General features: G+C 43.0%; 1 protein-coding gene across 7 annotated transcripts in view; it reads right to left on the minus strand.

The window, feature by feature from the left end:
• OSBPL5 (oxysterol binding protein like 5) overlaps positions 1-27,037 on the minus strand; it is a 178,980-nt gene that overhangs the window by 35,078 nt on the left and 116,865 nt on the right. For 6 of the 7 annotated variants that reach the window (XM_005486582.4, XM_005486584.4, XM_005486586.4 and 3 more), the window contains exons 3-8: positions 26,043-26,116; positions 24,937-24,999; positions 16,337-16,417; positions 15,579-15,680; positions 7,241-7,444; positions 1,457-1,541 (exon numbers count right to left, since the gene is read on the minus strand). In XM_005486582.4, the coding sequence (XP_005486639.1) occupies positions 1,457-1,541; positions 7,241-7,444; positions 15,579-15,680; positions 16,337-16,417; positions 24,937-24,999; positions 26,043-26,116 (609 nt within the window). The remainder of the gene's footprint in view (positions 1-1,456; positions 1,542-7,240; positions 7,445-15,578; positions 15,681-16,336; positions 16,418-24,936; positions 25,000-26,042; positions 26,117-27,037) is intronic. The other variant, XM_026793145.2, reaches the window with a different exon arrangement.

The following is a 27,037-nucleotide window of genomic DNA, read 5'->3' on the forward strand; positions in this document are numbered from 1 at the left end:
GTAACTGGCCTATGGCAGACATAATAAAAAGAGAGAGTAGAAGCTCAGCCACAGGTCTCTGTCTCTATGGTTTAATCATTAATAATTAAACTAGTGGAAAGACAAGTGCATGGGTCTCTAAGGAAATAGTATTTTATAAAATCTGGATTGACAGACAGTTGTTGAAGCTATTTGGTTGCCTAAGAACTCTGTGGGATTGTTCTGTGTATCTATTCTGTGGGCTGTGTGTATAACCAGGGTTTGAAATGCCTCTAATTTAGCAGCTCTACCCTACAGGATTACTTTTCCCCATAAGAGATGATTGCATCAATCTATCTCTTTCTAGGCAGGTGATATTTGGAGCCAGGTTAGAACCCTCTATTCCTTTACACAAGTAAGCTACAAAAGCAGACTTTTAGACTATTTTAGGAAATAGATGTGTTTCTATGCAGTTTTCAATGTCATGATGGTGTCCCTCACCATGAACTGTCCTTCTTTCACTGCAGGAGGAAAATAGCACAGAAGTCTGCAATGAAGGAAGGTTTCCTCCTATTCTAAGTGTTATGCCAAAGGTGCATTTGCATTGTTTCATTTCCATCTCTTAGGAAAATGTAAAGCCTAATCACTGGAATAGAAGGACATTACTTTCAAAGCCCATTTCACTCCTCAAGAAGTCCTTATGTCCCTAAAGTTACTCTAGATGAGACCCAAAGGAACATATGGGATAGATGAGCCCCCTTAGTGGGGTAGGTGAAAAATATCTGTAAAACGAACAGCCTAGGTTAATTTGCTATTAAAAAAAAATTAGAGTAGTCTGAAGGTCAAATGGAATGAAAGCATGGTTTTAATCTTCTTATCTACTTATAAATCACTGATATTTTACATCCTCTGAAGTAATTTATAGAGATTTTCACATAGCAAGCTGGCATGTCTGTTATATACTGACCTAAATTTACCTTCCATAATTTTGCAAATTCCCAGAATGGTACTTTACATGTGGAGTCAACAGCATGTGGGCCTGCTATACTGCAAACCACAGCACAAATAGTTTACAGCAAAATTCAGGCGGCTGAAAGGCACCTACTGACAGCTCTTCAATATTACCATGCCATTTTCATCCAACAGAGTATGATGTAGGCAGATAAGACAATGAAGTCTCTGTTCAACTGAGGACACAAAGCCCTTTTCATATCAGTTTTGGGACTTCTACCCTTCAGTTTACACTGACTTAATGGTTTTCCCCAATGAGAAGCCTAAGTCCTTCTTCCATACACAAGGCCAGAGAAGTGGCTGTTCAGTGAGGGCAATGAAATGTGCCAGAACTCTGCTTGACTTGTTCTGACTATTGCTAAGAGCAATCTTTCAAGCTGGGTGAACCACCATTTCTTTTTTTATACACATTTTTTTAAATCAAGCTGTTTTCTTAACTAGCAGGGAGTCTGCTATCTGGAGAAAGCAAACAAACCCCCAAACTTACCATCTGATTCGGAGGCTGCTCTGAAAATCAAGTAGCTGCTGGGAAGAGGCTGAGTGATCGAACCGACGTTTTCTCCCTTTGGTCCCTGGAAATGCACACAGACAGAAAGATGTAAGGCATGGAAGCTGCAATGGACTGTTCAATGCCTTTCCACCCTTCCCAGGCAGAGTGGGCATGTTTGTGATAGGAAAAAAGGCAGGAGCAGATGGAATAATTTGGGGAGACTCATTAGTGATCACAATATTGCCACTGCAGCTCCAAGGTAGTAATGAGCTCCTATGGTAATGGGGCTTGGTCTAACCTATGCTCAGCCCAAAACCTGCTGTGTTTACTCTGATATGCAAGAGTGGAAAGATCTTATTGCTGCCACTTGGGACAAAATCAGTCAAACCTTTGTACAACACCACGTGCACCAGAAGGAACTGCCCCATGAGATGCATGTGGAGTCTGCTGGCAGCCAGACACACTCATATGAAACACTCTTCACTCACCACCACAAGCAACAGAGCCACACCTCGTGCCCAGAGTGCCTCCAGCAGAGAGGCAACAGCAGCTCTCCTGGAAGTAAACAAAAGGGAAACTCCATCCTGAGTCTGTGGGAAAGGTGAAGATGGAAAAACCACAGACTGAGGACCAAAGGTTTCCCAGCAAGGGCACATTCTACTGGATTGCAATCCTTCACCTTTAAATCCAGAGAACCCTTAGGCTGTCATGCCTGTGGTGACAGCCACTTCAGGCTTTGCTCATTTTATGCTGTCTTTCATTTGGAAGCTGTGGCAAAAAAAATAAAAACTGTCTCGGAAACATCCTGCCACCATGCTTTCAGCATGACCCTCCAGAAACGATGCCCAAGGAAGCAAAGTTCATCCTGGATGAGACACTTCTTTGAGCAGAACTACAGGCTCCCTCCTTCATCTCCTCCCTGCTTCCTTCTCTTCTGAACTCCAGAAGATGCTAAGAAAAAGCAGTTCCTGTATGCAGTGAACACAGCTTCATAGTCTTCATGGTATGGACTTTTTGCTATAACCTAAAATAAATAAATAGAAATGTCTCCTCCTTCATTGCATTTTCAAAGTGACCCAGCTCATCCTCTTCCTCAATTTGTTACAAATAACATAAAAGCAGATCTTTTTTCAAATATGCAGACATTATGTCAGAAATAAAAGCATCACCAATACTGAGTGACCACTATGTCACCTGCAGGGGGGAGCAAGATGATGCTCCAGTACAGATTTCCTTGACTTTCTAGAGAATACCACACAATGCTGAAAAACTCTAGGCAGATTTTTGCAGTTTGAGTATTACTTTCCTCCCTTATATGGACCTTTAGAGTATCCAATCATATTCCTTGAGAGAAGGATTCCTCCTCCTAGTTGGTAAGCATGGAACTGTGACTTCTATTAAAAACTGCTCCTGTACACAAGTGCTTCTCAGCTAAATAATACTTTTATCTGGATTTTTGTTTTGAAGTTATAATCAGAAAACCAAAATTTGGACAGAATTTAAAGTAGGAAAAGCATCAAATTGTATCTGAGTGTATGAAGATGAAGTGTTAAGAAGAAAATGGTCCCCAGTCAAGCTTCTTGCCTTCACATCTGCAGGGTTCCTCGGCTGCCAAGAGAAACTGGATTCCTTGTTACTTTCTTTTTCTCCTCCCCTCTCCCACAGGAGGTTCACAAAATTAAGACTGTTTAAAGGCTTAATAGTCAGGACTGGCAAAGTTGAGATTTGATTTGTAAACCAGAGCAGAGCAGCTTAAGACATTACTAGTGACATTAATGCAATCAGGCATCATTCCCCATGGCATTTTTCCTTTCAGCTGCTTGCAGCTGAGCAGGGCATTGGACAACTACTGATAACACCATTACTTGTGTTTTTAGTGCAGAGGTGGATATTTGCTCTGTTTGAGGAAAAACCCCACAGCCTAACAGTAGAGATATAGAGAAACAATTTTAAAAAGAAAAGGGAAATGGGAAGGAAGGGATAACACAAGATTCTAACAGGCATTTGGGCACATAGATTAACTCAAGAAGCAGCCAGGTCACTCTATCAAGGAAACATTTTCAACAGTAAGGCATATTCATGCATGGAGGGGGCCATTTCCAACAGAAAAAGAAAAGAAAGGAGGCCATGAAAATAAGGGCAACATCTGCACAGATTAAATGATGTTCTGTATCTGCACAGCAGAGATAATGCTGCTTTCTGCCTCCCAGCCTTTGAGCACCATGCCAATGACCATCCCTCACTCAAAGTATTACCCCAGCTGCACCCCTGTGCAGTACAACTAGGGAAGGACCACCAGAGGATCATTTTTGTCTTTACATCTGTTTTGACACTCAAAAAGCACTATGAAACAGGGGGTGATTAGGCTTTGAAAAATGGAGAGGACTGACAGTTTTGGATAGTATGACAAGACATCTCAGAGAGTCATAAAACAAAGCTTAAAAAAAAGGGGGCAAAATCTCCTTAACAGTATGGTGGATAACCACAAGGATGAAGATTAAACTACTGCATTCTGGAATAGAATAACAGCTAGAAAAGCAGCAGTGCAAGACCATTACTAGAACTTTTTCTTTAAAGGAATGACTCAAATTCTTACAATTCAACAAAATTCAAATTAAACATTTTCCCAGATGCAGTGGGTCTGACCCCAACTTACTGATTGTTCTAAATAAATGTCAGAACAGGCTGCAGATAATGAAAGTCTTCCCACACCACACTGTTCATCCAATTTCTGAGCAAGCTTGAAGGGAAATACAACCTATTCCAGCACATCTTTTGGGACAGGCAGGCAAAGCCTGCCAGCTGATAGCTCTACACTCCCTCTGTGCTGCTCCCTCTACACTCACACCCTCACATGAATTACTAGGTTGGAATCCCCCAGTCTCCTGCAGGAACCTCAGCAAATGTCTCTTCCCAGGAGCTGTGTGGGATCACACTGCCCTCACACACTGGATAAAGTGACTCTGCAGAAGCATTTGGAGCATGCAGGGAAACTGCTGCTTGCACTGCTGGCTGATTTTGGGACCTTGGCAGTTTTGGCCTTGCGTTTACAAAGGCCTGGATGGAACCAATGGATAAAAGGTCTAATCCGTGTGCACTGCAAAGGAGTTTCAGGCTGAAACTCTCAAAAAGCCAGGGAAGCAGTATAGAAAAAAGAAATCTTTCCCTCAGCAATATGCTTCTAAGACAGCTCTAGACCTCAGAGAGCTTTATAGGAAAACCAGTACCCTGGTGCACGTATCTAGCTTTCAACTATAAGCCATGGTCTTTACATCTTATCTTGAAAGGTGCCCCAAAATCTTGTCCTGCTCTAACTGAAGTTAAATGCCTGCATATCAAATTTATTTGGCCAGTACTACCTATCAAAGGCCTATGGCAGTGCCTGAACCAGACATTTGTTCCAGGGCTGAACCCCACTTAGCTCCAAACATCTGCTGGGCAGCCAGGCCAATATGTATAAAGATATTCAGTAATTTCCCTGAGTAAACTGCAGCTCCACTGATGAGAGTGAAAGCTGGACCATCAACCCTCATCTGGACAACCCCTGAAAATTTCACAAGCCATTTTGGCCAAGAATGAAAGGGGTTCATCCACATCTTATTTCCATTGTGATGGACAGTAACTTGGGCTTTTTGCTTAATCTTTTTCTTAATCTTTGCTTAATCTGTATTTCATGAGAAACAGACCTTCTTTGCATAGTTTTATACAACCAATGTAGATCAGTCAATTCTGCTCCTGTTGCTTTAAAAAGAGGCTGTGAAATGACATAAAATAAAACAGTATTTTTAGCAGTTTCAGCCTTAAACTGTTGACAGAGTGCAGACAGCCACTTTGACATCACGCAGCTCACTGGTTGTTTTCTTCCTGATTTGTATTTTGGTGTCTACCTTGTGGCTGAAAGCATCTATCACACACAACAATCCAGGCTGAACTCAGGTTTCATGGAGCATCCTACTATGCAGCTCAAATATGGCTTTCTAAGTATATCTCAAGAGATACAGGATATTACTTTGACTTTAAAATTTAAACCTCTTTGGACTTCCTCTAGTCCACAAACATTTTCAGATATATACTCCCTTCACATTTAATATACTAATTCTTATTTCTATTTAAAGCTTTCTCAAGAGACACAAGAATTACATATACATATTTAAATACATACACACGTTGATAAAACTTCCTCTTTCTTTGGGATGCTTCATATCAAAGGAAGGTCATCCTAGTGCAACATTTCAGATCTGTCAGCAACTCTGCCTCTCAGTATTTGACTGCACTTTTGATTCTATTTTTCACTACCTCCTCTGACTGTGCTTCTCAGAAGAATTCAGTTGACCTGTCAAGTCACAAGGAAGGTTTTTGTTGACAGACAGTAAATCGTCAACAACCTTCTTGGATGCATGTTCTGAATTTACAAAGCATCAAAACTCTCAAAACTGAATAAGAAGCGAGGCAGCAACGAAACATTTGAAACTTTAAGGAAAAGCAATGCATTTAGGCACAAATCAGAGCTGCTGGCAGAAATCAGCAGCTCTCACCCCTGGTTGATGAGGTTAATTTTAATTCTCTCCTCCTACCTTATTAAAAATGGAAAGGCTTTTTATAGTGATTGTATAGCTGTGTTTAAAACTGTTCAATTAACTGCACGGATGAGCAGGAGTGTGTCTGCTTGATCTGCTCCCACAGGGCTGCTCCCTTTTGTCAGAACTCCTGATGCCATGACAAGTGCTTTCGCTGCACTCTCGTGAGTCTCTCCATTTCCATTCCCTCTGCCGACTACCTTGCAGCAAGGCATCAACTCATAATGCCTTATTTACACTTGTGATGTCTCCTAGAGAATTTATATCTGCAGTAACTCTGGTTTTGTCGCTGGTTTTGACAGGGAAACAAATACAAGAACATTTAAGTTTTGTCTTCAGGGTATCCAAAAGATGTGGCTCTCAGTGCCTCTCAGGAGGTGCTGGGATCTTCCTCTTTGCTCATATGCATTCCTTACTATTTTTTTTTTTGCCCATTCTTAAAAGAAAGAAGAAAAAGGAATACAGCTCTTTAAAATTTGCAGGGAGTTATTTCAAGAAGTGTAAAAAAATATTAATCATTTTTGTTACAGGGAGATCCAGAGGTCACTGCAGGAGCCACTGTGTGTACAGGAAGGGATTGTCTCAGCCTGAAGAATAAGTCAAAATGAAGTGGAGAAAATCCTGCTATTTCCATTTCAAAGAAGAGACAATAAGGGCTATCTGAAGTCATGCTTTTGTGCAACAGTCAAGGCTTGAGCTGAACACTGAGTTCCAAGTCCATCGCAAACAAATCCAAACCTCAGGGGCATTAGAAAAAAAAGAAGTCAAATTATAAACCTGTTTTTTGTCACTCTGCCAACCATCTCCCTGTCTTGTGTGAAACACTTGGTGCTTTCTGTGTCCTTGTTTTGGGGACTTTGGTTAACTGTGTCTATGCCCAACTCCTTTTAAAGATGTAGGTCATGGCTTGATATAGCTACTAGGTATTTAACTTTTTTTTTCCTGCACTAACACATTTCCTTTTTCCTCATTCTATGCAGGCATCTGTACACTGAGAATGATACATCTGTGGAATTAATCACAAGGACTATGTATCTTTGATGTCATTCAATGATCAAGCTTTGGTAACCTTAATCTTTTTATGCAGTCAATTCACCACTGGTAACAGCAACTGAATAACTAAATAATAGCAGTGCTAGGCAATACCAGTACTCAGAAACTTTGGTAACCACGAAGAGGTTGTTTGACTCATCAGGATTGTTACCTTTACAGCCCAGATGGATTGATCCAAAGGATGGAAGAGTTTAAAGCAGAAGCCATCCTTTTTGGAGGGTCTCTCAATCAGCTCACAAGAATGGAGCAGAATTGTCCCAACCCACTGTCCAATCTTTGGCGTCTTATAAATGAGCAGCACTCCTGGTTTCAGGACACACCATAGTTTGGTCCAGCTCTTCAGAGTCCCCCGAATCTGGAGAGGAAAAAAGTAGCATCTACATTGTTCCTTAGAAGAAACCCAACGTTTATTCAGTATTGATACAGTATTTCCAGTATGGTTATTCCAAGGCTGCACCATGATACACTTCCTAAGGAACATACATGGTGTTCCCTGAACAGTCCTAGGGACCTCACAGCAAAATCCCAAAACTTGGAAATCTGGATAGCAGAATTTTGTCTTCATAATTTTATTACTGGCTTGGAATTCTTCCTATTTTTATTACTAGCTCAGTGTTAGCAGCTTGCTTAATTTTTTAGGCAATGAGCACTGCTGGCCCATGCGAGAGTGATCTGTTAATAATCACAGAGGACATGCCAATTAGAACATTGCATATAAAATGTTATAGCTGGTCTAACTTGACTTATAAGTCATTTTAATAGGGTTCTGCAGAACACTGCTATTAATGAGTTTTGTCAAATACCCCACTGTCATGGGGTGACAGCCTTCAGTCTTTATCCCAATATCGTGTGTTGTGTCTGGCAGCTGTGCCTTCCCCCCCCCCGCCCCGGCCGTCTTGCTGTGGCCGGATGGGGAAGGGGGGGGGGGGGGTGTGCCCAGGCACTTTTTGCTTTGGGCTTTTGCTGCTTGGCTTGGCTAGCCGCTTGCTTGCTTGCTTGCTTTCTGCCTTTTTTTTTTTTTTTTTTTTTTTTTGCGCTGGTTTTTTTTTTCCTTTTTTCCCTTTTCTTTTGTTCTCTCTTTCTTACCCTCCCCTGAAGATACTGGACCGGCTCCGGATCTGGCCTGAGAGCTTCAGGACACCCGAAGCCTGCGACAGAAGCTCGGCACCCTCACAACACAGTCTGGTCCCTTTTCTTTTCTTGTGTTGGGGAGTGTTCTTTTTGTTACTTGTAAATAAATAGGTTTTGTTTTCCACTTTGCTCCTCCGAGGAATTCCTTCCCGAACCCGGTGTTGGGGGAGGGGTGGTTGGAGGTTTGTTCTGTTGTGGGGGGGGGCTCCCTTTTGGAGATTTCCCCCTAATTTGTCCTAAACCAGGACAGTATACTTTTTGGTGCGTTGGCCGGGAAAATCAGAGGCCAAAAAGAGTGGAAAAAAAACCTATAACAATAATATTTTGGTTTTGGTTGTTTTGTGGGCATATTGGTGATTCATAATGTCATTTGGAGTGGAAGCTTGCCGGTTTTTATGGTCCCTAGGGGCTTTTGAAGTTTTAATACCTTTGTGGTCCCTAGGGTTATTTCCTTACCCCAAAATAGCTCTGATATTGTCCCTAATAAGTAGCTTTTGTAAGCGGGGGGCACTAACCAGAATAATCATTGTGCTGGCCTTATGTGTGATGATGTGTCGGATAACAATGCTGGACTTTATTTCAGGAATGTATGGATTGTTGTCATGGCTGTGTACTCAGTTTGTTTGGGGAGAAGAAGAGGAAGGGGCTTTTCAGCCTTTGTCTTCCTTCTTCTCCTACAAATTGTTGACATCTCTATTAGAAAATACTGACTTTCCCCTGAGTTTGAAAGAAACCATCTTTCTGGCATTTAATTTATTAAGCCTTGTCTATACTGTCTGGAGTGTATATAAAATGAAAGCTGAGATTTCTAGAGGGGTTAGAGAGACTCCTGATTCAGGAGTAAAACAAAGCAGGAAAAATCTTGACTGGAGTGGGAAATGGGAGGATATGGGCCAGACTTTAAAGGAATTTTCTGATCCTATAGACTGGGACTTTCCATCTGATCAAATTCAGAATCCAGTCGAGGTGGCAAAGTATTTGAGGGAGAAGTGCCATGGTAATACTAAGGAAGAAAGGATTACTGCAGTGAGCTGGGCCTTGGCGTTTGTTTACCGTACTCTGCTAGATAATGTGGAGCAGCAGATAGCAGAAAGGGAACAGGGAGATAAGTTAGTTACTATCCCAGTGACCCAGGCTGCAGCTAACATTCCAGGCTCCAGGCTAGCAGCTGAATCAGACAATAGGCCCCAAACCATGGCTGTTGCAGCTAATACAAGAGGTGGAAAGTGTAAAGGCAAGACCGATCGGAAGGTGGAGGATGATGACGATGATGCAGAAGGACCCTCACCAAAATCAGAGGCCACATCAAGGGGCACAGAATCTGGAGCCAATATTGACTCCTTTTCTCTGAAGGACCTCAGAGGCCTAAGAAAGGATTACAGCCGACAACCTGACGAATCTATTATTAGTTGGTTAGTCCGCCTTTGGGATGCTGCAGGGGAGGTTACGATTTTGGATGGTACTGAAGTGAGGCATTTGGGATCCCTGTCACATGATCCTGCCATCGATCAAGGTGTGATGAGGGGGGCTAACCCTCACAGCCTCTGGGAACGGGTCCTAAGAAGCGTAGCAGAACGGTACCTGTGTACGGATGATCTCTATATGCAGCAGACACGGTGGAAGACCATAGAACAGGGGATCCAACGCCTGAGAGAGATGGCGGTGGCAGAGCTCATTTTCTCAGATGACACAACAACTAGGAATCCGGACCTGGTACCATGCACTCCGATAATGTGGAGGAAACTTGTGCGACTTGGGCCACCTGAACACGCTTCTGCCCTAGCAATAATGAAGCGAGATGATACATATGAGACTGTGCTCGATATGGCAAAGAAGCTTCGAGCGTACGCAGATGCTGTGCATGGTCCAACTCATGCCAGAATTGCAGCAGTGGAAACCCGACTGCAGAAACTAGAAGACAAAATAGAGGAGAATCATAAGAAACTCCGGGAAGAGATTAAGGAGGACCTTATTCAAATCTCAGCCGTACAAATTAGAAGCCCTGGTGTCCAACGCCGGCGCTCCTTTGATGGGGAGAGAAGGTACATCCCACGGGCTGAGTTATGATTTTTCCTGCGTGAGTCTGGAGAAGACATGAGGAGATGGGATGGAAAACCCACCACTGTTTTGGCACAACGGGTGCGTGATTTGAAGAAAAGAGAAAGTATAACCAAAAAGATAGCAGCTCCGGTCGCTCGTAGCCGAGATGTTAAGTATGACGATGACAATGACATGTCCGATCCCCTTGAAGGAACTTCCAAGGCATATGCCCAAGGAAAGAAGGACAATCTGGCTTAGAGGGGCCCTGCCTCCAGCCAGGAAGAGGCACGGGAGAACCGGGTTTTTTGGAAGGTGTGGATCAGATGGCCTGGCACATCAGAGCCACAAGACTATGAAGCATTGGTTGACACTGGATCACAATGTACCTTAATGCCATCGGAACACGTGGGGACAGAACCTGTTTCCATTGCTGGAGTGACGGGGGGATCACAACAGTTGACTTTGTTGGAAGCTGAGGTGAGCTTGACTGGGAAGGAGTGGCAGGAACATCCGATTGTGACTGGTCCAGAGGCTCCGTGTATTTTGGGCATAGACTTCCTCCGGAATGGCTACTACAAAGATCCTAAGGGATTCAGGTGGGCTTTTGGAATAGCTGCAGTGGAGATAGAGGGTATTAAACAATTGAATACCTTGTCTGGACTATCAGAGAACCCATCTGCAGTAGGACTCTTGAAGGTAGAGGAGCAGCGAGTGCCAATTGCCACCTCAACAGTGCACCGCAGGCAGTACCGGACGAATCGAGATGCCGTGATCCCCATCCACAAGATGATTCGAGAGCTGGAGAGCCAAGGGGTGGTCAGTAAAACCCACTCACCCTTTAACAGCCCTATCTGGCCCGTGCGAAAATCTGACGGAGAATGGAGATTGACTGTAGACTATCGTGCCTTGAATGAAGTGACTCCACCACTGAGTGCGGCTGTACCGGACATACTGGAACTGCAGTACGAGCTGGAGTCCAAGGCAGCAAAGTGGTACGCGACCATTGATATAGCTAACGCGTTTTTCTCCATCCCTCTGGCAGCAGAATGCAGGCCTCAGTTTGCTTTTACATGGAGGGGAGTGCAGTATACCTGGAACCGATTGCCCCAGGGGTGGAAACACAGTCCTACCATGTGTCATGGACTGATCCAGGCTGCACTAGAAGAGGGTGAGGCTCCAGAACATTTACAATATATTGATGATATCATTGTTTGGGGGAACACGGCAATAGAAGTGTTCGAAAAAGGAGAGAAGATAATTCATATTCTCCTGGACGCCGGATTTGCCATTAAGAAGAGCAAAGTCAAGGGACCTGCCCGAGAAATTCAGTTCTTGGGGGTGAAGTGGCAAGATGGACGGCGTCAGATTCCTGCGGATGTTATTAACAAAATCACTGCTATGTCCCCACCAACTGATAAGAAGGAGACACAAGCTTTCTTAGGTGCTATAGGTTTCTGGAGGATGCACATCCCTGAGTATAGTCAGATTGTGAGACCCCTTTATTTGGTTACCCGCAAGAAGAACGACTTCCATTGGGGCCCTGAGCAGCAGCAAGCTTTCGTCCAGATCAAGCAGGAGATCGCTCATGCTGTAGCCCTTGGTCCAGTCAGGACAGGACCAGATGTGAAGAACGTGCTCTACTCTGCAGCCGGGAGCCATGGTCTGTCCTGGAGCCTTTGGCAAAAGCTACCTGGCGAGACCCGAGGCTGACCATTGGGATTTTGGAGTAGGAGCTACAGGGGGTCTGAAGATAACTATACTCCAACAGAAAAGGAAATCTTGGCCGCCTATGAAGGAGTCCAAGCCGCCTCGGAGGTGATTGGTACAGAGGCACAACTCCTTCTGGCACCCCGACTACCGGTGCTGGGATGGATGTTCAGAGGAAAGGTTCCCTCTACCCACCATGCCACCAGTGCTACTTGGAGTAAGTGGATTGCCCTCATTACGCAGCGCGCTCGGATTGGGAAGTTAAATCGCCCTGGGATTCTAGAAATAATTACAAATTGGCCCGAAGGTGAAAGCTTTAGTGTCGCAGATGAGGAGCCAGAGCCAGTGACCCGGGTTGAGGAAGCTCCGCCATACAATCAGTTGCCAGTAGAAGAAACACGTTACGCCCTATTCACTGATGGTTCTTGTCGTGTCATAGGGATGAAACGGAGGTGGAAAGCAGCTGCATGGAGTCCCACTCGACGGGTTGCAGAGGCTACTGAAGGAGAGGGTGAATCCAGTCAATTTGCTGAAATCAAAGCTATTCAACTGGCCCTAGGTATTGCAGAGAGAGAGAAGTGGCCAAGGCTCTATTTGTATACCGATTCTTGGATGGCAGCCAACGCTCTATGGGGATGGCTGAAGAGATGGAAGGAGGCCAGCTGGCAGCGCAGAGGAAAACCAATTTGGGCTGCGGAAGAGTGGAAGGATATCGCTACCCGGTTAGAGAAGTTACCTGTGAAGGTTCGCCATGTAGATGCCCATGTCCCCAGAAGTAGAGCTAATGAAGAGCAGCAAAACAACCAGCAAGTACATCAGGCTGCAAAGATAGGGGAGTTGAAGATAGATCTCGACTGGGAGCATAAGGGAGAGTTATTCTTAGCACGATGGGCCCACGATGCCTCAGGCCACCAGGGTAGAGATGCCACCTATAAGTGGGCACGAGACCGAGGGGTGGATCTAACCATGGACAGTATCTCTCAGGTTATTCCTGACTGTGAGACGTGCGCTGCCATTAAGCAGGCCAAGCGACTGAAGTCCCTCTGGTATGGGGGGCGGTGGTCTAAGTACAAATACGGGGAGGCCTGGCAGATTGATTACATCACACTGCCTCAAACCCGCCAGGGCAAGCGCTATGTACTAACCATGGTAGAAGCCACCACAGGATGGTTGGAAACCTATCCTGTGTCCCATGCTACAGCCCGTAACACTATCTTGGGCCTTGAGAAGCAGGTCCTTTGGAGGCACGGTACTCCCGAGAGAATTGAGTCGGATAATGGAACTCATTTTAAAAACAATCTTATTAATACTTGGGCTAGGGAACATGGCATCGAGTGGGTATACCATATCCCCTATCATGCACCAGCTGCAGGAAAGGTGGAAAGGTACAATGGATTGTTAAAAACCACCTTAAAAGCATTGGGTGGGGGGTCTTTAAGAAACTGGGAGCAACATCTGGCAAAGGCTACCTGGTTAGTTAACACTCGAGGTTCCACCAACCGAGCGGGTCCTGCTCAGTCTGAGCTCCTTAATATAGTAGATGGGGATAAAGCCCCAGTGGCCCATGTCAGAGGTTTGTTGGGAAAGACAGTATGGATCAACCCTGCCTCGAGTACAGACAAACCCATCCGTGGGATTGTCTTTGCTCAAGGACCAGGTAATACATGGTGGATAATGCAGAAAGATGGAACAACACGGTGTGTACCTCAGGGAGACCTGATTGTGGGATGAGACTCATATATGAATGTCATTGTTTGTTGAATGTGAGACAGAAGGAAACTGTAAGTGTCAAAGGTCTGAGCAAGTAAGATGAGAGAAATGCGTAAGTGTCAAAGGTGTGAGTAAGTGAAATGAAAGTTTTTTATCGTATGTTCACGATATGGGATAAGGGGTGGAGTGTCGTGGGGTGACAGCCTTCAGTCTTTATCCCAATATCGTGTGTTGTGTCTGGCAGCTGTGCCTTCCCCCCCCCCCCGCCCCGGCCGTCTTGCTGTGGCCGGATGGGGAAGGGGGGGGGGGGTGTGCCCAGGCACTTTTTGCTTTGGGCTTTTGCTGCTTGGCTTGGCTAGCCGCTTGCTTGCTTGCTTGCTTGCTTTCTGCTTTTTTTTTTTTTTTTTTTTTTTTTTGCGCTGGTTTTTTTTTTCCTTTTTTCCCTTTTCTTTTGTTCTCTCTTTCTTACCCTCCCCTGAAGATACTGGACCGGCTCCGGATCTGGCCTGAGAGCTCCAGGACACCCGAAGCCTGCGACAGAAGCTCGGCACCCTCACAACACAGTCTGGTCCCTTTTCTTTTCTTGTGTTGGGGAGTGTTCTTTTTGTTACTTGTAAATAAATAGGTTTTGTTTTCCACTTTGCTCCTCCGAGGAATTCCTTCCCGAACCTGGTGTTGGGGGAGGGGTGGTTGGAGGTTTGTTCTGTTGTGGGGGGGGGCTCCCTTTTGGAGATTTCCCCCTAATTTGTCCTAAACCAGGACACCCACTTTTAAAAGTACGGTCTCCAGCTGCTTTACTTCTCTGTCGAGCTCAATGCAGCTCTCTCTTGTATAGAAAACATTAAACCTGATAAGAGTACATTAAAGATAACAGCTTTAAGAATGGAGAAGTTTCTCAGTAAGGTTAGATTTTGCCTAAGGTCTTCCTGCCTTCAGTATGCATAAGCCAAATCTCAAGTCTTTTCTGTGTTCTGTTTTTGTGGCCCACCACATTATTGCAGCTCACCAAAAATTTCCAGTCACAGCAAACATGCAACAGGTATTTTGGGTTTTTTATTTTTCATTAACAGTAAACACTACAGGAAGACCACGCTGCCAATCCAACTTCTCAAGTAAACCATAAGCAAGTCACTTTTCTGACCTCTAATAATAATTGCAGAACAATGTTGGAGGTTTTTACCACTAACCAAGTGCAACTGTATTGTTTCATGAGATCCTTAAGTTACTTTGTTTTTCTTAAGAGCTATGTGTTAGGCAATATTTGAAAATTAGGTTTTGCCAATATAAAAGATTCAACCCTCACTATTATTTGAGAAGATTAAATGGTCCCAAAGAAGGAGAAAACCAGTGCTCATCTCTCAATGTCAATCCAGATTTACTTTGCCACACAGAAGTTTCAGGATTTCAATGAGAAGCTGTCACTACCCGAGTCTGTGCACAAGGAGAAATTGCAGTTGTCATCAGGTACAATATGTTTCATTCTGTGCTGTGACAACAGAAAATCCAATTGTCAATAGAACAAGCTGTATCTGCCCATTTTCAGGCTGTTATTCAGTCTATTCCCTGTTCAGTACAAAACCAAATTTATGGGAAGAGGCCAACAGAGTCTTTCAGAGAGGAACAAAGAGAGAAACATCACTTCCCTTTGTACCATGCCCTTTTTGAGCCCTTTTGGCTGCTTAAGGACATGGAACAGACCAACTGAGTTAAGGTGGAAAGTAAATATCCACAATTCTATTTTTATAGCAGTTATTTAAGTAAAGCTTGAGTTAAAGCTTGAAAACTATTTGGTCTTCTTTCACTTATAAAAGTGCTAGTGCATACATCTCAGATACATCAACTACTTCACATCTCACTTATTTCTTCCCACATCCTCAGAAGAAATGGTCTGTATCAAATACCTTCAGCCAGTCTGCTGTGATCACCACACTGGGATCCTTCAGAGCACTGAAGAGTTGTTTGGTAGCTCTTTTCTTCTCCTGCCTGTAATTCTTTTTTTGTACCTGGTTGAGAACAGGGAAAATATAGTAGCTGTAATCATGGTCTCTTTTGGGGAGGAAAGAACATAATGCGTTAAGGACAGTTATGTATAGCACAGCAAGAACTTGACCCAGCACAGGTTCCCCAGAAATGAGCACAAGGAGGAATAAAAACATAATGAGAAAACAAGCATTTTCTTTGCTCCTGAAGTTTCATTAAACACAACCTAGTTTGTCTTTTATTTGAGGAAAAGGAAAGAGGATTGATATCCAGCCTTCCTCACCCCTCAAATTTAAGAACCTGTATCTAATTTCATTTATTTATACTTTTGGTTTGGTAGACAAGCAGGCGTTCAAGCTACAATTTGCTCAGATTGCTCAGGCAAGTCTGTCCTAACAAGAGCAGTGAAGGATTACAATCCTCTTGAGGTGCCTAATGGCTCCAGAACATACAAACACAGTGAAATAATTACACTGATCTGTTCTGCTTGCAGTATATAATCTAATCCTGTATATAAAAGCCTGTAAATGTCCTTGGCCTCTAATGACTCCTAGAAGATTCAGAGGCTTCTCTGGGTCTTGGGAAATTATTCTGACTTGTTTCCAATGGTTTGTTTGGAAGGTACCATTTGTTTTTAAAAGAAAGTCAGCTGATCATGACCTGGTTGGTTTGAACATACCTTCAGTGTTTCCTTCTTCATGAATTTGGCTGTTGGAGACACACACTCTTTGTCAGACCCATTGCAAAGCTTATACTCGATCTAAAAAAATGGGGAGTGAAGAAAATAGGAATGTGTTAACATGAAGATGTTCAAGCTTTTCTCTGATAAAGTGTTGTTTACAGCTTTCAGGAATCCATGAAAGGGCTGATTGCAGACTTCAGCAGTGCAACACTAAGCAGGTGCACAAAATGCATATCTACAGTGCAGTCCAAACTTCCTTTTTATACCCATGGCTGGTTGGAAAATTCCCCACCAAATTTTCTTTGTATTTCTCCCATGCAGACGTTAATCTTGGTTAAAAAATAAAGAAAAAACCCAACAAAACAATAAAACAAAACAGAAAGCTAAACAATTATTTCTAATTTTGAAAACTGTCCAACTCCGTTCAGATCTGAAAGCATTTCAATTGCTAGAACAGAACTTATGGGGAATTTGTTAAAGATTTTTCAGAACTAGACTTGCTACTGGCAATGACTGTTGCACTGACTGAAATGTCCAAAAACATGGGTGGGCAAGAAATGACTTAATCATGTTACAGATAACACAGGAAATCACCTTCATCTTGGCCTTGCAAAGTGAAGCACAAAATACACACAGTCACTTCGAATGGTGTTTGATAGTGTCAGTGCTGTTTAAATTCACTTTCAGAAACTACAGACTGATCTCATGGCTGTGCTGATGGGCTGCAGAACTGTTTTACTTCCATTAGGCATAATGACAGCATTACTGTTACCAAAATAAAGGGTGCTTAAAAAGTGCAGCTCTCCAGAGCCCAGCTCACAACAAGGACCCCCACGTGGAAAGGTTCTGCCAGCAAATGTACAGAACCTGGGCAGGGTTAGTGGTGAAAGAATTATGGTACAGTCTGGACTCTGCTGCTTTTTATGTGACCTTGGGGAAGTTACTTTCTCTCTCTGTACCTCTCTTCCTTCCAACCTTTCATGTGTCTGATGCATTCAGACAGTGATCTTTTGGGGTCAGGCACTGTCTCTCCCACTCACACATGACAGTTTTGTAAGAAAAGCTCAGCCCTCAGCCACCTTGATTCAATGAATGTGACACAAAAATGAGGTGTACTAAGGAAAAAATGTATCAAATATATTTCCCATTTATAAATTCACTGCTATGATGTGAAACAAACCCACTGGGCTCTCAGAATTTCTCTCCTTGATGTCACAAATGGATGTAATAATTTTACAGCACCTTCAGTTTGAAGAGACAAACTTCCTCTTTCCCTCCCAGTGACACAGAAACCTCTCGAGCTACTACAGCCACGAACTATACTGTACATTAGTGTGACCAGGAAAGTGTTTAATGACAGCCAGATCAGTCCTTTTCACACGACTCAGAGAAAAACACAGAAATGCATGACCAGATCACAGCAAACAAGCCACCAACTATACCTTGGAGACAGGGGCAGGAGCAAAAATGGGAGATAACAGTGCCTGCTAAACTGAGCAAAACTCCTTGTAGATTATGCAGAATTAGAAATCAGGGCAGAAGTTGCAATTTGCAATAGAGCCACAGTCACTGTAGAACCCATAACTTGTTCTCACATCCCCTTGTAGTACTCTTTCACTAAAACCAAAACTACACATGATACTTTAAACATAGAGAAATGAAAACGCTATGATGACACAGAAAGGCCAAGGAAAGCCCTGATCTGACTATTTAGCTCACAAGTCAACTTGTATCCACTCAAAGAAAAGGCCATCTCCAGGACTCCTGAAAACTATTCAGTGTTTGCTGGTTTTGTTTCCACAGAAAGCTAAGCCTGCCTCCTCTGCCTGCAATGCAGTCTCTGATTTGTATTTTGTGCTTTGGACTTTACTGTAAAACCACAAGATTTATGGTGGGGACCACTGCACAGATGAGACAAATGAGCAGAGTTGTGCCCACAGGGTCTTTGTCACATTTCAAAGGGCAGTAGTAGACATTTGGGAGATCAGCTATAAGCCTTTCTCTATAAAGAAACCTTTCCAAGTGCCTAAATATCTCTGAGCAAGAATCCTTCAGAATTATTAGGAGATTATGCTTTCATGATTCGAGACGTGTGTCCTCTGAAATCGGTCAAAAGAATTCTCCCCCTTTCTCCCAATTAACAGGAAGAATGTCGTGTCCTTGAGACACAACTATGAGCCAATTGTTTATCAGTAATTTCACTCCCTCCGGCCTGAGGGATCAGACACAGAGAGAAACATTGTGTACTAGCCCTCATTAGCCAGTGTGAGAGGCAGCAAAAGCACAGATGTTCCCAAGATTCTAGGAAATACTGCTCAGGTGCCTGCAAAGCATCAGGATACAGAGAATGCTTTTTTCTCAACTAATTAAAACAAGTTACAGTTTCTGGTTATACAGAAAATTACACCTTAGCACTTATATAAAGAATGAAATTTTGGCCCCTAAGCTCACTTGGCTTGGGGAGTTTGCTGGCAGCTGAATTCAGAAAGGCTTCCAACCACAGCGAACCTGAGCCTAGAGCTGCAGCTCGTGGGGAACTGGCACTGACACAGACAGAGGCACTTCCACTGCTCCACCAGCCCCACCCTGCCTCCTCCTTGGAGTCTCTCTGGGTCACGCTAAAAATAGAGTTGAACAAGCACAGGGCTTTAAACCTGGGACGGTCACACAGGCAGACACTGATTCTGACTCTTTGGGAGAGCTGACTCCGTGACCAAGGACACTGGGGCCCAATTCCAGCCAATACTGCTGTGCACACCATCAAACCACAGCACACAACAGCTGATGAAGGGATAATCTCCCCTGACACCCTCACAGCCTTCAGGAGCTCAATAAATACAGTGGAACTTGTCTGAAACCATTCCATACTGGCGCTTCACTTAGTCAAAGCAGCTGGATGAAGAGCTTTAGAGGATGCTCTGGTGGCTCCTGAACCACTGTGCTGCTTCCTTCAGGCACTCCCTCCCCAGGTGCGGGCTACACTTGAACATGCAGAATCTGTGAACCTGGCCTGTAAGGGGAAACAGGGACACAGGGATGGTGGTCACCAAGACAGGCTTGAGTCAGGATGAGAAAGAAGCAGCAACATAGGTACTCACTGCCCATATAAGAATTTCTAGGCATGGGAAAATAAGTTTCTGTGCCTCTATGTCCCAAAAGCTGTAAAGTACCTACCAGTTGTGTGACCAATATCACAGCTCCCCGAGATGGTTGCAAAATGCTTTATGAAGAGAGAGAAAATGTTACTACAACTAAGCCATGGTTTTAACTAGCAGCCTGGACAAGCTTTCAGATGTGCCTGGTCTGGGACTTTTGACAGTTCCCCAGTTAGTTTTTATCAAGGCAGAATGATTGCTTCTCCCTCCCAACTTTGCTTCTTGTTGTGTGTATGAGGATGCACCACCGCTGATCCTTCCAGCTTGCTGGCAAGGAAACTGGTGATCTACAGAGTGAAAAGCATCTTGTTTCTGGGTCTAAAGTTCCTGCTTTCTCACAGGACGGGTGGGATCTAACTCCTCAGGACAGCATACCATAGGTTTCCATGCTGCTCACAGTAATGACAGTTCCCCCAGGATTAAATAATATGATTTAATATTTTTGCATTATTCTGTCCTAATGGTTTTGACTGTACCTTGTGGCATGCATAAGATTCAGTAAATTTGGGCCATCAGCTCTAAAGATTCCCAAGACACAGCAGGGTCTCACATTGCTAAGACATACCAAGCACATTTAATGATGTCTTTCTACTGCCCTGTCTTTCTCAGCCTGGCAGAAAACTAAGAGAAGCCATTTGTCATCACAGCAAGTCTTCCAAGGACACTGGGGTAATGCTTGTGCAGGGTACCAGAATCTGGCCCCCGCTCTTTGCAACAATATGTGAACAATATTGGCCTCAAATGAGACTTTGTACAATGGGAGAGTAAGGAATTTGTGTCCTTTTTAAAGAAAGAAAAAGCACACTGGAGTATTCTAATACGAAAGTAGTAAGTAGGCTTTCCAGATACTGGTTCTCATAAAGAAGGAAGTCAGTTATTCTGCCAAAAACTTTCACCAGAGCATGCTGCAGCACTCATAGGGAGAAGAAATTGTTGTCCCTTTTCAGTTCTCTAATCAAACCTGTCCTTTTCAGGACTGAGTGATGACCTTGCTGCTGACAATGGGCTGTACTGTACTCAAAAATATACTTTTTATCCCAGTTAAGTTTCTGTTCCCTTTCATCTCAGTCTTGGAGCTCTGGAGATTCACTGCTGATTGTTAGCAGTCATCACAATACCCTAACACTTCTGCCAGGCTTTTAAAGAGAGCATGCAGAGTCCTCACAATAGTGCTATTCTGATCCAGAGTCTTTTTGGTGACTCCATTTCCAAGGGGAATCAAATAATTTCACAGAAAAGCAGCCTGTGATCAACTCTGGTGTGGGGGATGCCAGCCCATCAGCATGCCAGCCCTGCCTAGGACAACAGCAAGAGGAATATCCTGTTCCTTAGCTCAAGTAATCCTTGCTGCACAACAGCCAGAATTATTCCAAATCAGAAAGATTTTAAATAAAGTCATTCTCAAGCTGTGCTCTGCATGGTAACAGCAGTGACAGCTTACAAGCTGCCCTTTCGTCTTCTTTGTATCCAAGCAAGAGAAAGACAAGATCAGATGGGAATTTGAAGGCAGAACAAAAGGAGCTGGGGTCATAAGTTATGCTTCACAAAGTCAGTGACATGTCCTTGGTCAGATGTAATTTCTCCAGTATCTTTTCCACATATAATTGCTACAAATCACGATCACACAGAAATAAAAGAAATGAAAGAAAAGTTGTTAAAGTAGTATAAAAACTATGGAATAGCTGAGTTTGACATTGCAACTAAGAAACTCCTTATTACTTGTGTGAATATTCACAGATATCTCAGCCAAATGTAAGCAATTTTGGTTTCATTATATTATAAGCATCTCTTTTTGAAAACTTTTTTACTTTTGTTGTGAATTAACAGCTCATCCAAAGCACAGTTGAGTCAGTGAAACAATTCTTACTGACAAAGAACCTTTGTAGGAAAGATTGCCCTTCAACTGATATGCTGCTTTACAGCAAGCTGAATAATCTTCAACTGAAACTTTCCAGTTGGGAAAAAAATCCAAGGTAATGATCCCTCTTATTTCAACAATGTTACAAAGATACAGTGACTGTGTATACAACTCTGAAACAGCACAAACTGAAAAGCAAACGGTACAAATAAACAGTCAACATGACAGCAGCATCTGGGGAAAATAACTGGTGAAATTCAGTCATCCAAGCAACTTCAAATATCAAGTTATACCAGTGTTTAGTGGAATCCTTGGCTCCATTGCATCAAACTATGGTAAATAAAGAAAAACTCACAGACCTCACAGGATTTCCATTTGATCATTTAAGTGTGCCTTGCATGGGAAATTTCTTCTGCAAGGTCAGAATATTTAAAGAGAACATTTGAGGTGAGATGGGAAGTTGGACACTGAGAAAGAAGTTGTTTCACATGACTATCATAGACTTAGTGCCAGCAGAAAGCTGAAGCAGTTTTTATTTCCCCTTCAGCTACAGGCACAGCTTTTGTCCCTAGGCTGAGATTAAACAAACAAAGTGAGCAATGAAAAACACTTGGACCTCCAGATTTACTAATTTTTTTAATAATTAATTTCAATTTCAGCACCTCCATTTCCCCTCACCTTTCTTGTCAGAAATACTAGAATAAGGAATTACAATCACCAATGATCTATGCCAACATGATTACACTGCTGTGCCTTGCCCAAAGTTATCAGCTTTGAGTTACTACTGTCCACATTCACCTCTGTGAGGCACCTGGGTGTCTTCAGGGCTTGTGTGTACCTACAGAAGTTAGGGCTGCTCCATGTTTTCCATTTCACATGCAAAATCCCACCCCTCTTCAACTTGATTTTCCCAGGATGCTCCAGGCTACATCTCTGCTCAGTTGAAATCAGCTGCAAAGCCCTCTGTGGACAACTGTGCCTGCCCTAAAGTGCTGCCTTTGGAATTGAGGAATCCAAATGTGCTGAGCCAGGGCACAGGAACTTAGTGAAAGTGTTCATAGAAACAACAGGCTCCAAAATAATTCCATCCACAACATGGAGGGCATCAAGTGTGGTAAAGAAAAGACAGCAAGGGTTCAGTTGAGCATGGCCACCACCTGGAAGGGCCAGAATCTCCCATTAAGCTGAGCTTAACACACACAGGGGATGTTTCACTCCTGAGTCTCTCCAAGGTGATTCCTGCAATATCTGGGTCTGTCTGCCAAACAATTCCTTGGTTCCTGGCTAAGGGAGAACAGAGGAAAAGGTACCCTTGTAAACTGTCACATTTGTGAATGATCTTCTATGTTAGTCCTGAGTGTAGCCATGACTGGAATTGCCTCAGAAGTCAGAAGCATGATTCACAGATCAAGCAGGGTGAGCTTGAGAGAGTATGGGAACTGGAGCTTAAATCTCAAGTGATGAGTATGTGCAGTTTCAAACCACTGTGCAGCTAAAATAAATTCCTAGCAGTCAGTTATATTCATAATCCAGATTACAAATCACACAATAAAGACCTGAACAATTTGAGCATGTTGCAAAATTCATTCACAATGCTTTGCCTTCCAATACATCACATAACTGTGCATGCAACAGCCCCACTCCTACAATTTCATAGACTTCATTGCAGCATTAGCAAGGGACTGGAAACAGTGAAGTACAACTGAACTCCAGCTTCAGGATTTTTCTGACTATCCCTTAAAATATACCTCAATTCTTTGTGGCCCTGCATGCATATCAAGAGACTCCAGCTGCCCTTTAGCCAGTAGAATTAATAGGTAAACACAGGAAGGAAAGAGAACATGTAGCAGTGTATACTGCAATAAAAGGTGCTTCAGAGGAATGTAACAGCATCAAATGAGGCACAAAGCAAAACAAAGGCACCTACTGTCACTATCAGATGTGTGCTAACTGCACTACCTGCTTGCAGAGACAAGCTTGAGGCTTAGAGACAGTCTGGTGATACTATGAGCTCTCATCCCAGAAAACAAGGATAAAGGACTCTAAACCAGAAAGAAACTAATAGGAGAAACGACCTGAAATAAGTATGCTACTGTTTTTTTTCCCTTTGAAAACGGAGATGAAAGAGACTCCACTTTAAAAATTAAATAGGAGAAAACGTGCTGCAGAAAGTTACCAATGTAATATGTAGCTAAGCTGTGCCTTAAATATATTCCAATAAAATGTGGGTCAAGAAGCCACAGCTGAAATTACAAATATATATATAAAGTGCCAAGAACCACACAAACACATTGAAAGCAAATGTTCCAGTATCAAATATTTGACTGTATGTTCAGACAGGAGAACTGGGATGTGTCCACACCTCAGAGAGAGCAGCCCACCATGAGCACAGGGCAGTGTGGTTGCAGATAAGTCTTCACAGCTCACAAGTTCCCAGACATTTATAGGGTTTTTATGCCACATTCTCTCTGCTAACTTGGGCAACCTGCAGCCTTCTCCATCATGCAATGTGGATACGGCCTGGGTGAAGAAAATGCAGAACTGTTTCCACCTCACTGATGAAGATGTGAAACAGAAATGCAATTAATGTGCCTTGGCAATGCAGGGAATCCAAGGAAGAGCTGAGGTTCCCCAAGCCCCATGCCAGGGACAGAATCACTTGATTGGCTTTCCTCTCCTTCTAATTACTGAGTGAAAGCAGTTAATGTGCTGTGGTACCTCAAAGTAGTGCTGCTGAAAGAACAGATTTCCAACACGGTTTTTCATATCTACTGTACCAAAAGAAGGGCAAATATCCATGGCATGGATCTGTAAGCCATCACATTTACTTTTTAATCCATTAATTAAACTAGCACACTCTACAGTCCAGTCTCTAGCAATTATTCCTCCCCCCTGCTATCAGGAATCTAAATATGACCCAATTAGGGCATACTTCTCCCTTTGGTTCAAGTAGGTGGAATCACTATTTATTTTTAAACTGAAATAGTATGACAGATCCCTACTTACAGTTGTGAAAGCTGACAGTAAGGCTTTATTTTATGGCATTAGAGCTGAGTGGATGTGAAAAATTACATATTAAACAAACTGGCCACCAGTTTGCCTGAATTTTTAAGTAACAAGACATTTCACAATAAGGACTCCCTACTGTCATGGCAAAGCATGACAGAAGGCAAGGAACATGGCTGGAGGAGAGCAAGGTAGTGTACAACACAGCAAGGTTAAGAAGAGTGAAGTGAATTTCACCTAGACATGAAACCTAGGTGGGCACCCAAATCTTCCGTGGGTGCTTCTCCTTTCAAAAACATCCCTGTGGGAGACTGAATGGCAAGGAAGGCCTCGAGGCTGGGAAAACACAGCTGAGCTGTGCTCTCACCCAGAAACCTCTCACAAATACCTTCCTATTCTTATGTTCATCCTGAATCTCAGAAATTATACTCCCTCTGGACAGCATTTCAGTGCTCTGAGCTGTCCTCTCCAGACAAAGTCCTTCTTGTTTACATTTCTAAGTCATTGGAAATTCAACATCACTCCATGTAAGGCGTGCAAAATATCTAGCTTTAAAACACAGCCCTGGATGCAGTTACCTGGTCCTTGGGTTTCTCCACTGCCAGGATAAGTGGGAGGCTGATTTTCCTTGAGGAACCTGCCTGAAAAAGCAAAACCAAGATTGGTTTGCAGCTTGCCAGGTTCCAGCAATAGCAGAGGACATGTATACAAGTCCTTGTTGCATACTCCCAAAGCTCCTCTCCTCGTCATCTCCCTGTGCTGACCTCTGCCAGTGCAGCACAGAACAACCTGTGAGCTCCAGGCAAGCACAGAGAAATGTACTGGAAGATGAAGAGATTATTTTCATGTGTCACAAGAAATCACTTGTCTGCAGCTGCTTCTTTTGTGCTATATTTTCATTTCAGCTGATGCCACTCGCATTTTATAGCTTCATAGTTTAAAATAAATTTAGTTAAAAATTAATTAACTGGTCTCGCTTCTATTTCTAGTTACCCTCCAGAAACATGTTAGGGAGCTGCAGCCAAAAAAGCTGTACATGAATCTCAAAGCCAGATCTCATTACAAGGTTGATTCCATCTCTACAGGAAATCAAACCCTGGCACTCTGTAACTCTTGATCTAGAGGCAGGTTTTGAGCAGTGAGATCCAGGGATTTCAGATTCAGTTTTAGCTCTCCATAACAAGCTGGATGGAAAAGCTGTGTTCAGGAAATGTTGAATAGTTTGTCTTCCTCTCTTGTTACACCAATTCCCAAAGCTCTCTCTCAGGCTCTCCACTCACTGTTTCAGATGCTGTGCACTACACTAAATATTACAGTTTTCTTTTGCAAAACAATTAAGATTTATGATTGCCTTGCTGATCAGGAACAGCAGGAGACACCTCTGCTGACAAAATCAACCTTCCAGCCATAATTATTCATATCTAATTACACTGCCAAATGAGGTCCAAATAAACCAGGTTCTTCTGTGGGAGGTGAAATCAAGCCAGAGAAAAGTGCAAGCTTCCTTGTCATCCCAACCATGCAAAACCACTAATTTTCTTTTCCTCAAAATATGCACACACAGTTCCTGCAGAAACAGAGGGACAGGCTTTCTCAATCATGTTTAAAAAAGGACAAGAATGATTAATAAGATCCTAAGAAGAAATGAAAGCAAGACTGGGAATGGTTCCCTATCCCAAAGTACCTTGCTAATGGAGTTTGGAGTCTGTGGTGTCTCATCCTTCAGTGATGATGGGCTGTTTCCTTCCACATCTTTTCCTGCAACAAAAAAATGTGATTCAAAACCAGTGAAATTCTGTGCAAAACCATGGCTCATCATGGCCTGAGAAGTGCTACTGCTATCAGCACACAAGGGAAGCATCAGGAGCAAGAGCAAGCACACCATGATCCCAGAGAGGGATCGTGTCGAATTTGAAACAGCCCTGATCCTCATGCTTGGGTAACAAGACTGCTTAAAAGTAAGGTCTCAAAACGCCATGGAAAACCAGCATGAGAGTTGCAAAGTCCAACATTTAAAAGCTGAAAAAAAAAGAAATAAGGTTGCTTATGCATCCTTAATCAGCTCCCTTCTGTGTCTGCATTATGATGCACTCTTTAATTACATTACCACAGTCTGTTCTTTCCTTACATACCCCATGCCTTGTTCAGTGCAAATAATAAAAGCAATTCAGTTAATAAGCAGCTATTCAATCCTCCTTGGTCAGTATCTGGCAACTCTACACTGATGCACTTGATAGCACGCTTTGTTGGACAAATAATAACCATGATCACAAAATGTCACAGAAGACAGAAGAGTATCTAGGTATAATTGGTAAAACAAAATTAAAAAACCCCAACCCACTTGCAGAAGATCTATGTATTCTGACCAAGTTATTTGTTAAAATAAGAAATATTTTAAATTTATGAGAGTAAAGGAGTACTATGACATTTTCCAATCATTGTAGAAATATATAGTCACTACTCAAATATCCTAAACTTGCATCTATTATACACTGGCATGAGTGTGTGTAGTCCTAGTCCAAGCAATAAAATGTAATGATAAATACTGCTCTCTTGGCCAAATGTAATCAGGGCCTTAGAGTAAAAGAAAGCATAGAGCTTCTATTAAATAAAATGCCAAAAAAATAGAATCTGATGAGATGAGATTTTTAGTGCCAAGACAGTCATTGTTAACCAATT

Source organism: Zonotrichia albicollis, chromosome 6, assembly GCF_047830755.1.
Source record: "Zonotrichia albicollis isolate bZonAlb1 chromosome 6, bZonAlb1.hap1, whole genome shotgun sequence".
NCBI classification, from domain to species: Eukaryota; Metazoa; Chordata; class Aves; order Passeriformes; family Passerellidae; genus Zonotrichia; species Zonotrichia albicollis.